Source organism: Eschrichtius robustus, chromosome 3 (genome assembly GCF_028021215.1).
Source record: "Eschrichtius robustus isolate mEscRob2 chromosome 3, mEscRob2.pri, whole genome shotgun sequence".
NCBI lineage: Eukaryota > Metazoa > Chordata > Mammalia > Artiodactyla > Eschrichtiidae > Eschrichtius > Eschrichtius robustus.
In genome coordinates, this window is record NC_090826.1 from 117,088,843 (window position 1) to 117,100,864 (window position 12,022).

General features: G+C 45.0%; 1 protein-coding gene across 1 annotated transcript in view; it reads left to right on the forward strand.

Moving 5' to 3' along the window:
• Positions 1–12,022, forward strand: part of LOC137760690 (sodium/potassium-transporting ATPase subunit alpha-4-like) — a 32,873-nt gene that overhangs the window by 15,442 nt on the left and 5,409 nt on the right. Inside the window, 7 exon segments of the mRNA XM_068537609.1 lie at positions 1,753–1,925; positions 6,915–7,051; positions 7,450–7,600; positions 7,912–8,080; positions 9,858–10,012; positions 10,169–10,292; positions 11,556–11,701. Coding sequence (XP_068393710.1) covers positions 1,753–1,925; positions 6,915–7,051; positions 7,450–7,600; positions 7,912–8,080; positions 9,858–10,012; positions 10,169–10,292; positions 11,556–11,701 — 1,055 coding nt within the window.

Genomic DNA, 12,022 nt, shown 5'->3' on the forward strand with positions numbered 1-12,022 from the left:
ACCCCGAATAGCCAAAGCAATCTTGAGAACGAAGAATGGAGCTGGGGGAATCAGGCTCCCTGACTTCAGACTATATTACAAAGCTACAGTAATCAAGACAGTTTGGTACTGGCACAAAAACAGAAACATAGATAAATGGAACAGGATAGAAAGCCCAGAGATAAACCCACACACATATGGTCACCTTATCTTTGATAAAGGAGGCAAGAATATACAGTGGAGAAAAGACAGCCTCTCCAATAAGTGGTGCTGGGAAAATTGGATAGATACATGTAAAAGTATGAAATTAGAACACTCCCTGACACCATGCACAAAAATAAACTCAAAATGGATTAAAGACCTAAGTGTAAGGCCAGACACTATCAAACTCTTAGAGGAAAACATAGGCAGAACACTCTATGACATACATCACAGCAAGATTCTTTTTGACCCAGCTCCCAGAGAAATGGAAATAAGAACACAAATAAACAAATGGGACCTAATGAAACTTAAAAGCTTTTGCACAGCAAAGGAAACCATAAACAAGACCAAAAGACAACCCTCAGAATGGGAGAAAATATTTGCAAATGAAGCAACTGACAAAGGATTAATCTCCAAGATTTACAAGCAGCTCATGCAGCTCAATAACAAAAAAACGAACAACCCAATCCAAAAATGGGCAGAAGACCTAAATAGACATTTCTCCAAAGAAGATATACAGATTGCCAACAGACACATGAAAGAATGCTCAACATCATTAATCATTAGAGAAATGCAAATCAAAACTACAATGAGATATCATCTCACACCAGTCAGAATGGCCATCATCAAAAAATCTAGAAACAATAAATGCTGGAGAGGGTGTGGAGGAAAGGGAACACTCTTGCACTGTTGGTGGGAATGTAAATTGATACAGCCACTATGGAGAACAGTATGGAGGTTCCTTAAAAAACTACAAATAGAACTACCATACGACCCAGCAATCCCACTACTGGGCATATACCCCGAGAAAACCATAATTCAAAAAGAGTCATGTACCAAAATGTTCATTGCAGCTCTATTTACAATAGCCGGGACATGGAAGCAACCTAAATGTCCATCGACAGATGAATGGGTAAAGAAGATGTGGCACATATATACAATGGAATATTACTCAGCCATAGAAAGAAATGAAATGGAGGTATTTGTAATGAGGTGGATGGAGTTCGAGTCTGTCATACAGAGTGAAGTAAGTCAGAAAGAGAAAGACAAATACAGTATGCTAACACATATATACGGAATCTAAGGGAAAAAGAAAAAAGCCATGAAGAACCTAGTGGCAAGACGGGAATAAAGACACAGACCTACTAGAGAATGGACTTGAGGATATGGGGAGGGGGTGGGGTGAGATGTGACAGGGTAAGAGAGTGTCATGGACATATATACACTACCAAACGTAAAATAGATAGCCAGTGCGAAGCAGCCACATAGCACAGGGAGATCAGCTCGGTGCTTTGTGACCACCTAGAGGGGTGGGATGGGGAGGGTGGGAGGGAGGGAGATGCAAGAGGGAAGAGATATGGGAACATATTGTATGTGTATAACTGATTCACTTTGTTATAAAGCAGAAGCTAACACACCATTGTAAGGCAATTATACTTCAATAAAGATGTTTAAAAAAAAAAAAACAGTCATTATTTGTGGGGTGAAAAATCTAGGAGGTTGGGGCAAGCAGGATAGAGACATAGACAGTGGAATGACGACTGGTCGGTCCTTTCTTCTGTCTCTCTCCAGGGTTCTGCTTCTTGAATCTGCCGAACACTTACTCCAAGGGATTCGAGTTTAACACCGATGAAATCAATTTTCCCATGGATAACCTTTGTTTTGTGGGGCTCATCTCCATGATTGACCCTCCCCGAGCTGCAGTGCCTGATGCCGTGGGCAAGTGTCGGAGTGTCGGGATTAAGGTAAACACTGGAGCATCCCAGATGCCCCTCACTTGTCATAAACTGGATCAACAGTAGAAAACCTCAGACAGAGTAGGTTCTTGGTTTAACTGAACTGATTTCTGCTTCCTGAGCTTGTGAGTTGCAGTCTTAAGAGAGAACTTAATAATAAGTGTCCTCTGCCACGGAGCAACTAGGCCCCTGAGCCACAACTACTGAGCCTGCGCGTCTGGAGCCTGTGCTCCGCAACAAAAGAGGCCGCGACAGTGAGGCCCGTGCACCGCGATGAAGAGTGGCCCCCGCTCGCCACAACTAGAGAAAGCCCTCGCACAGAAACGAAGACCCAACACAGCCAAAAATAAATTAATTAATTAATTAATTTTTTAAAAATAAAAAAATAAAAACATACAGAAGACGAGGAAATCTCGTAAGATAGGTTGGGAGATAAGACTGAGACAATATCCTAGTGAATAACTGGCAAAGATGTAGAAAATAGGAGAGAAAACAACTCAACTGAATTTGTACCTGAGCAGTCACAGTCAGTACCATATCCACGTTGTGGCAGGCTATTTCTCAGTGAATTTTTCTGTCTCTTCTACCAGACTCTAAGCTATAAGAGTAGGGCTGGTGTCATATTTTGCTCACCACTGTGCTTTCAGTACCCACCCAAGTCACAACATCTGCTCAATAAATATTTGTGGAATGAATCAATGAAGCAAAACATCCGTTCCCTTAATGTTATTTCAACTTTACTGGTTTACAGTTGTATAAAAACTCTTCTATTTTTATATACTTAAATAACGTTACAATAAAAATAATTTAAGACAAAAAAAAATAATAATAATAAGTGTCCTCTGTAGTTAGAATCCTGCCTTGCATTGAACATTAGAATCACCAGGGGACGAACACAACATTGTAGATCAACTATACGTCAATAAAATTAAAAAATAAAATGGGATCACCAGGGGAGCTTTAAAGATCTGATGCCTTGGCCATACTCCAGACCCATTCAATTAGAAACGCTCAGGGTGGGACCCAGGCATCTGTATTTTTTAAAACCTTCCTAGAGATTCTGATGTGCAGACAAATTTGAGAACCATCACCTTAGGACAATGCTTCTCAAACTAATGTGCATGTGAATCACCTGGGGGTTTTGTTGGAATGCAAATCCTAATTCAGTAGGACTAGGACACCCCAAGATTCTGCATTTGTAACACGCTCCCAGCTGATGCCATTGCTGCTGGTCTGCAGGCCACACTAGGAGTAGCAAAGTGGTAGAAGGTGTCATATAAATGTACTGCTGGATGGGTTGTAAAAAGGGTGAGGCCAAGAGGGCTGGGGGCCTAGAGCAGGCACTAGTGAGAATGAGAGATTGAGAGCTGGGGGCCCTCAACGGATCTGACTTCAGTGTGAGCAGCTGCCCTAACAGGTGTACGTCCAGGAGTAAAAGCTAGAAACCAAAACGAAGTGGTCCAAGAGTAAAACGCAGCTGCAGAACAAACCCAGAGATGGGAATTCCTCTTTAATCAGAGTGGGCTTTGGACTTCATGGGGTAGCAGCAGTAAAATCCCTCTAATTCTGAGATGTTCTGTATCCCACATTTCAAATTCTAAGACTCCCGTACATCTTCATAGATTAGGTATTGTCACCTTCCCTGCTCATACTTGATATTCTGGGAATATCTGGGAGGGCAGGTTGGAGGGGGTGGGGCTAGATGTATTTAAGGAGAACTGGATGCTGTCTGTTAGAGATGGCTTCATCTTGACCTTTGACTGTTGGCAGTTTGTCTCGGGGCAGCCTGGGCTACACTAAGTACAATGATTGGTCACTACAGTGGGAACCAAGACATGGATATAGGAAATTATTCTGAGTGAATTCCCTAATTACTACAAGATGTTTGGGGTGGTACAGTTCTTTGCGGAGACAGCATTATTATAACACGTCTGCATAGGATAACCACATATCTTGATACTCCTCCGTGGTTCTGTAAGCTACCACGTCATACATACTGTGGGAGATAAATGGAGAAGGGGTTCATTTGCATTTTCTCAGCTTTGAGGTGGGCTGCCAGCATGAGGAATAACACTGTGGTTATTATTGTGCATTGTGTTATTGCTGTGCACATAATAACACAGCCTAAAATTTATCTCATCTGGGAATTTATGGATCCCTTTAGCAAGAAGGAGAGTTACAATTGTGTCTACTGTGGAGGGGAGGCCCAACAAGGAGACAAAGAGGTGATTTGAGCCATGTGGCCTGCCAGAGCAGGACACTGGTCACGGCCTGAGGCAGAGTGAGCTGTGATAGGTAACGGTGGAGGAGGATTCCGGCTGGCCTGGAGCTGACACCTGAAGCAGGAGGCCTGGTGCTTTCTGGGCCAGCCCTTGTTCTGGGCACAGGTTTACATTTTAATTTCTTACTTCTTCTGGACCTGAAGCTGACAGAAATTTGGCAGACTTGGTGAGGAATTTTGAATCACCCCCTTTTCCCTCTAGGGAACTGTAAGACGTACACATGAGGCCATCCTTCAAGGAGGACAAAATGTAATGGTTATACAGGGGGTTGTCCCATAGGGGAGACCCTTCCAAGGTCAACTCCAAAATGGTGTTGATGCCAAGCTGATGGATATGATGAGGCTGCTGGAAGAGGCTGGCAAAGTTTTTACAATTGACTGTGGGACTGGTATTTCTCAGAGCCACGTGTTCAGACCTTTTGGAATAAACTTAATTTTAAAAAACTAAAATAGGACTTCCCTGGTGGCGCAGCAGTTAAGAATCCGCCTGCCAATGCAGGGGACACGGGTTCAAGCCTTGGTCCGGGAAGATCCCACATGCCATGGAGCAACTAAACCCATGTGCCACATCTGCTGAGCCTGCACTCTAGAGCCTGCGTGCCACAACTACTGAGCCCACGCACTGCAACTACTGAAGCCCATGCACCTAGAGCCCATGCTCTGCAACAAGAGAAGCCACCACAATAAGAAGCCCACGTACCACAACAAAGAGTAGTCCCTTAAACTTTATTCTTAAACTGTATTGCAAAATTGTCAATCTTTCCTCAAGTAATCTATAAATTTGATATGATTTCAATAAAATCTCCACAGGAAATTAAAAAAAAAAAAAAAACTAAAATAAGGGACTTCCCTGGCAGTCCAATGGTTAAGACCACCCTTCTAGTGCAGGGGGCGCGGGTTTGATCCCCGTTTGGGGAACTAAGAGCCCACATGCTGCCTGGAGTGGTCAAAAAAAAAAAAAAAAAAAACTAAAACTAAAATAAAATGATGCCATCCTATTTGCCACTACCTGAGGCCCTTAGTAGTACGAAGATACTTGGCCCCTGCTATGAACGCAGCCCCCTCTAAGAACTGCAGCTGAGCCGTGAGGGCCTACAGAATGGTCACCAACACTGGAACGTTTCTCTCAGATGGGTCTGATCTGGGGGAAGAGAGTCCAAGGGAACAAGAGGGCAGCTGGCAAGACTGCGTGGGAACACCAGAGGTACAGTCAGCACCGAGAAGTTGGAAATGAAATTCCTTTAGTACTTGACAAATTCCAGAAACTACTAGATGCTCTTTACTTCAAAGGGAGCCATTCTTTGTAGAACTGCGCTTCTATTGTATGTATGCATCTCAATGTTCTGTGAAATCGTGTCCTAGGAACTCACTCTTGGGGTGACTGACTTTGTTTTTATTTCTCCGGCCTGGCATGGAGGTGATACTTCCAGAAACTACTGTAGATCGGCCCATCTGAGTGGTCAAGCTGGGCTAGCTACCACACATGTCCTACAGGTCATTACTGATGAACCAGTAGGAAACGTTCAGGGCACTGTAAGCCTGGAAAGGCATCACTGAGGGCTCAATCTGAACCACCTCTGGAATCTTCTAATCTTCTGTGCAGTTCCCTCTAAGATCCTCACCAGTTACCTTGTGCCCCACAGACCGAGCTTGGTGAGGCCCCAGTGCCCCACAACCAAGCCAGGGCACTTGAAACCAGTGGTGTGGGTAACTGCTCACAGCACACCTTTCCTGAGTCTCTGGTAATCCTAGCTTAGTTAGCACTCCTTCCAGCAAGCCCGCTGTGCCAGTGTGGAATGAGGAGGGCTCATGGGAAAACTCCTTCAAGGCTTATTTCCACGCTCTGGAAGTAAGCAGACTGACCTTTCCAGGACCTCTGCTCTTAGTTCAGCCACAGTCAGATAGTTCCCTTCTCCCTCCCACCAGAGCCTGAGAATTATGTGCTTGGAGGGCACTTGGGAACCATGGGCAGTGGTTCCCAGGAAGCGATCCTTCCTTCATTCTGTAATTGCTTGTTGATGGATTACTATGTGCTAGGAATTACGCTAGGGCTGGAAACTTAACAAGGAATCATAGGCACAGCCCCACTCTCTCCAGCAGGGGAGAGAGACAGACAAGCCATCACACAGAGATGTGAGGAGGACTAAAAGAACAGAAGGCTAGAAGAGCACAGAGCACGAGCATCTGATCTTTGGGGAGGAAAGGGACAGGACTAGGGCTGGCCCCAGGTATCCAGAAAAGGGCTGGAACCCAGGGGCACGAGGAGGCAGTGGGAAGAAGAGAGGTAGACTGAGGACCGAAATGCACCTGGGCCTAGATGAAATTTTGCTAGGCAGATGGATTATTCCAGACGTTCCTTTATTACCACTGTTCTGCAGGTAGGTGTTTCTGTCTTTGAGCTTAAAGAGGCAGAATAGCTTCTGGAGCAATTAAATGAAATTCTGAATACAGTAAATACACCCAAATCCCTGATTTATTCCTGGGAAAACTAGAGCTCAAATTGTCCTATGTTTTATGGTCTGATGGCCCTGACCCACTCCCATGGGTTGAAGCCACCGTAGCAAGATTTTTGATTGACAGCACAAGTTCTTGGGAATGAGCTACTTAAACCCCTGTGGAATGATAGCAGTGATCTGTTAGTTCTTAGTGAGAGAAGTGAAGGACCCGGGACCTCCCTGAAGATGATTCTGCTCCTTTTCCCTCCCCTTCCAACCCAGGTGATTATGGTAACAGGGGATCATCCCATTACAGCCAAGGCCATTGCCAAGGGTGTGGGCATCATCTCAGAAGGCACCGAGACAGCAGAGGACATTGCTGCCTGGCTCAAGATCCCTGTCAGCCAGGTCAATGCCAGGTGAGATCCCTGAAAGAACTCAGATCTGCCATTTTTTCCCTCCATCCTTAGCCTGCCCCACCCACTAACATTTTCGGAGGTTCTTTCTATAGGTAGGATGTGCAGAGTTTACTTACTGCAAAGTAAATCATAATAGGAAAATGACCAAGCAACTATGTCAGTGGGTTTTCCGATGAAGGTGGGACAAAGAAGGAGGTAGAGAAGAGGGAGGAGGAGGTGGGAGAGGAGGGAAGGAATGCAATGTGCCAATCTGGGGACAGTGCGTGGCTGGGGACAAGTGAGGAGATGGGGTTGAAAGGAGAAACAAGGTTATAGCAAAGATGGCTTAGAGGGCACCAGGACACCTGGTGAATTCTCAACACTCTGAACTAGCCTTTTTTGAAATTCCTCTCCCTCAGGGATGTCAAAGCCATTGTGGTACACAGCTCAGAACTAAAAAATATGAACTCAGAGCAGCTTGATGAGATCCTCCAAAACCACACTGAGATCGTGTTTGCTCGGACCTCCCCCCAGCAGAAGCTCATCATTGTAGAGGGATGTCAGAGGCTGGTAATGGAGACCAAGGAGGCTTGGAGAATCTGGAGGGAATCACGTGGCACAGCCCAGCCCCAAACCAAGCATAGGAATGTGTGGGCTGGGCTAGAGGAGGCTCCAGAGAGCATCCCATCATGAACCCCTGAGACAGGCATCCATCTGGGGGCTCCCTGTGAGTTTTGCTATCTCAGGAGAAGGAAGGGCCAAGAGGCCTAAATCAAGCATGATTACACCAAGAAACAAGGGATGATGGAATCAAACTGACCTTTGGGATGGGTCCTGAATCTGACACAATAGTTATTTCACTCCCTCTGTGCTTCACCCAGGGAGCCATTGTGGCGGTGACAGGGGACGGGGTGAACGACTCCCCCGCGCTGAAGAAGGCGGACATCGGCATTGCCATGGGCATCGCTGGCTCTGATGTGTCTAAGCAGGCAGCCGACATGATCCTGCTGGACGACAACTTTGCCTCCATCGTCACAGGAATGGAGGAGGGTGAGGAAGCAGGGTGCCCAGGGTAGGGACTTGGCCCTCAGACTCAGGTGAGAGTTGGTATACATTATTCTCATTCCCTTTGCCCATCCTCCAACCTCCTGTACAGACTGGGAGAAATCACTGTAAGTCAAAATTTTGCAAATTAGATTCAGCTGGTACTTAGAACATCACTATCTGGAGCCCTGATGAGATTGGAGGAAAGTCCAGATTTTCTAGGAAGAGTGGGGGCTCTAGTGCAGCATAGCATTGTTTTTCTTCTCTCATGGGGATTCAAGTGGGTCTACAGTAAGTTTCAGGGTGTAGCTATACCGTGAGACTACTCTGTACTCCACAACCTCAGGAGGACTTTCTAGCAACCTGTTGTCTGAATGACGTTGACATGTCAAGATCAGCTGGAGTCTGATCTATGAATTGACTGCATGAGCTAAATTAAGCCCCCTCTTTCCCAGAGACAATACCCATTGGCGTACAGGAGAACCCCAGAATTCTGCTTCCCAGGCTCCCTGATTTCTGATTTCTGCCTGGAGCTATGTTATTAAAATCTGTGACAATCCACATAACAGTAATAGTTAACATTTTATTGAGACCTTGTATGATCCTCAGTATTTTATATCCACTCAATTCAGTAAACTTTCTGAGTATCAACTATGTACCAGGCACCATTCTTGATGCTGGGGATACTACAATTGGGAATAAAAACACACATCCCTGCCCTTGTGTAACTTAATTTCCAGTGGAGACAGACAGACAATAAAGTAAACTGAACAGTATAATAAAAGAAGACAAGTGCAATGGAAAAAAATAAGTAAAGCAGGGAGTGGAGGGAGGGATGACAATATTAGAAAAGGTTGTCAGGGAAGGACTCAAGCCATCTTGCAAGGCAGGAGGAATGAAGGTGAGGGGTGCCCAAGATCACAAGCTAGTTATGGCAGAAAATGGAATTGGAACCCAAGCCCAGGCTCTTTCCACTTCAGACTTTATTTAAATTGAAGTATAGTTGATTTACAATGTTGTGTTGGTTTCTGGTGTATAACAAAGTGATTCAGATACAGATAGATAGATACATACATATATATGTATACACATATATATACATATATATTCTTTTTCATATTCTTTTCACATTATAGTATATTACAAGATATTGAATATAGTTTTCTCTGCTATACAGTAGGACCTTGTTGTTTTTCTATTTTACATACAGTAGTTTGTATCTGCTAATCCCAAACTCCTAATTTATCTCTTCCCTGCCTCCCCCTTTTCCCCTTTGGTAACCCTAAATTTGTTTTCTATGTCTGTGAGTCTGTTTCTGTTTTGTAAATAAGTTTATTTGTGTCATATTTTAGATTCCACATATAAGCAATACCATATGATATTTGTCTTTCTCTGTTTGACTTACTTCACTTAGTATGATAACCTCTAGGTCCATCCATGTTACTGTGAATCAGCCTTAATCTTCTAATGGCTTTTATATTGGCATTCTCAGATATCTCTAAGTATCAACAGGCCCCACCCTGCTTAATTTTCAGAGATCAGATGATAGTAGCCATGTTGAACCCAAGAACAAAGAGTATACAGATATGGCACGTTAATAAATCATGGCTTTAATTAATAGTCACACAATTTAGAAACAATACTGGGGCTGCCAAGGCCTGAGACCTTCGGACCCTTTCATGGACCGCGACACTGCTTTGTAGTGGTCTCTCTGTCCAGGAGCTGCTTTGTGGGAGGTGTGAACTCTCTGTGCTTCTCACAGAAGGTTGACCATCCTTCCCAGGCCGCCTGATCTTTGACAACCTGAAGAAATCCATCGCCTACACCCTGACCAGCAACATCCCCGAGATCACCCCCTTCCTGCTCTTCATCATCCTCGGTATCCCCCTGCCTCTGGGCACCATAACCATCCTCTGCATTGACCTGGGCACTGACATGGTGAGGACTAAGCTGGGATCCAGCTCATGGAACTCCTGTGAAACGGACTGAGGATTAGGAAAAATCTGTGTCCAGGGAGAGGGGCAGAGCTCGAGTTACTTCTGAGTTTCCTTCTGAACTGTGTGTTCCCTGTCACTTCCACCCTCCATCCTCCAGGTCCCTGCTATCTCCTTGGCTTATGAGTCAGCTGAAAGTGACCTCATGAAGAGGGCTCCACGGAATCCAAAGACTGATAAGCTGGTGAATGACCGTCTCACTGGCATGGCCTACGGACAGATTGGTGCGGCCAGAGGAATGAGGGGTGAAGGGAACGGGGAGAGGCTGCACCGGCGTGGCCACTGGACCAATCTTGGTTTGGAAGTCAGGGAGATATTTTCTTAACAACAAACTGTGCTGGGCCCTGGGACACAAAAAAACATTGATCTCTGATCTGCCCTTGACTTAAGAGTCTAGTCAAAAAGGAGCAAAAATACATAAAATGATGGCAAGTTGTTCTCCAAGTGCCAAATGAGTATAGATAGGACATACTGCAGGAGTACAAAGCAAGAGGACTCACCAATCTTGAGGACAGTTGGAGAGGCCTTATGGAGGAAACAGGACTTAAACTTGGTGCTGGAAGATAGGGCTTAGACTAGTAAATGGATAGTCCAGTGTGGGGGACCAGAGGACACCTGATTGTTGAAGAGTGAATAAACCAGTTAGGTGGAGCACTTATTCCTGATAAAGAAGTAGTGGAAAATGAGGCTGTGGACACAGGTAGCATTTATAGCGGGGCCAGCCTTGAAAGACATTTGAGAGCCATTAGAGGTCTTTGTTCTTGAGTTGCTAGATACGATAGGGGTACAGGAAAGAGATGGGGACAGAGGAGACAATCCAAATATCTAGAGATGGAAACACAGAGAAAAAAAGCACAGATTTAGGAGCCATACCTATGTTTGAATCCCAATTTCAAGACCTGTATGATCCTGGACAATGACTGAGTCTTTTTCGTGCTTCAGTTTTCCCACTTACGAAATGTAAATGATAGTGCAGAATTGTTGTAAGAATCAATGTCCACCGGTACCTACACAGTGCACAGATCTGTGGTCAGTAGGTAAACATTAACGTCAGCCATAGCCGTGGTCCAGGCATGAGGGGGTGGAGGTTTTGACCAAGGGAGAGGCAAGTGGCAGATGGGAGAGATGCGAGGGGAGGAGAGGACTTGATGAGTGTCCTGGTGTCAGAGAGAATGGACAGGGAGGAGCCCAGCACTCACTCAGTAGGGAGAGGGAATAAATCCCATCTAAGGTCCTTTCCAGTTTTAAGCTTATATGATTTAAAGATGACTCTAGATTACAGCTTAGAAAGAAATGTCAGAGTTTGGAGGCAAGTCCTATAGAGATGGTGGGATCAGATCATTAATGGCATGAATCTTCAGCAATACAGCTCAGACACACATCAACCCTGCTAGAAGCAAGCCCCAGGCACCACCCCTTCCATGATCTGCCTTTTGAGATCCTTCTCTGAATCAGGTTCCCCTGACCTGTGACTCTATCACTCACAGGGATGATCCAGGCTCTGGCAGGATCCTTCACCTACTTTGTGATCTTGGCTGAGAATGGTTTTAAACCTACTGATCTGCTGGGCATCCGCATCAGCTGGGAAAATCGATACCTCAATGACCTGGAGGACAGCTATGGACAACAGTGGGTGAGTAAAAGGTAGGGTAGTAGATTGTGACCAGTAAGAGTGAAGAAGTAATGAGGAAGAGTGAGTTTAGCAAGTTTTTGCAGAGTAGGAGAATGGAGGCACCAGGCAGACAGAGATGATCATCATCTCCAGTCCTACAGGAGCTTTCTAACATTTGTCCTCAATCTCCAATCACATCAGCAAATATTCTTCTCTTTGTTTACGATGACTTCATTTCTGTTAATTCCTACTGTCTGTTGTCTGTCCTTATCTTCCTGGGTCTTTTTGGCTTCCTTGGACCTGGAAGTCTACTTTGTCAATCAACTTTTTGGGGCTGATTTC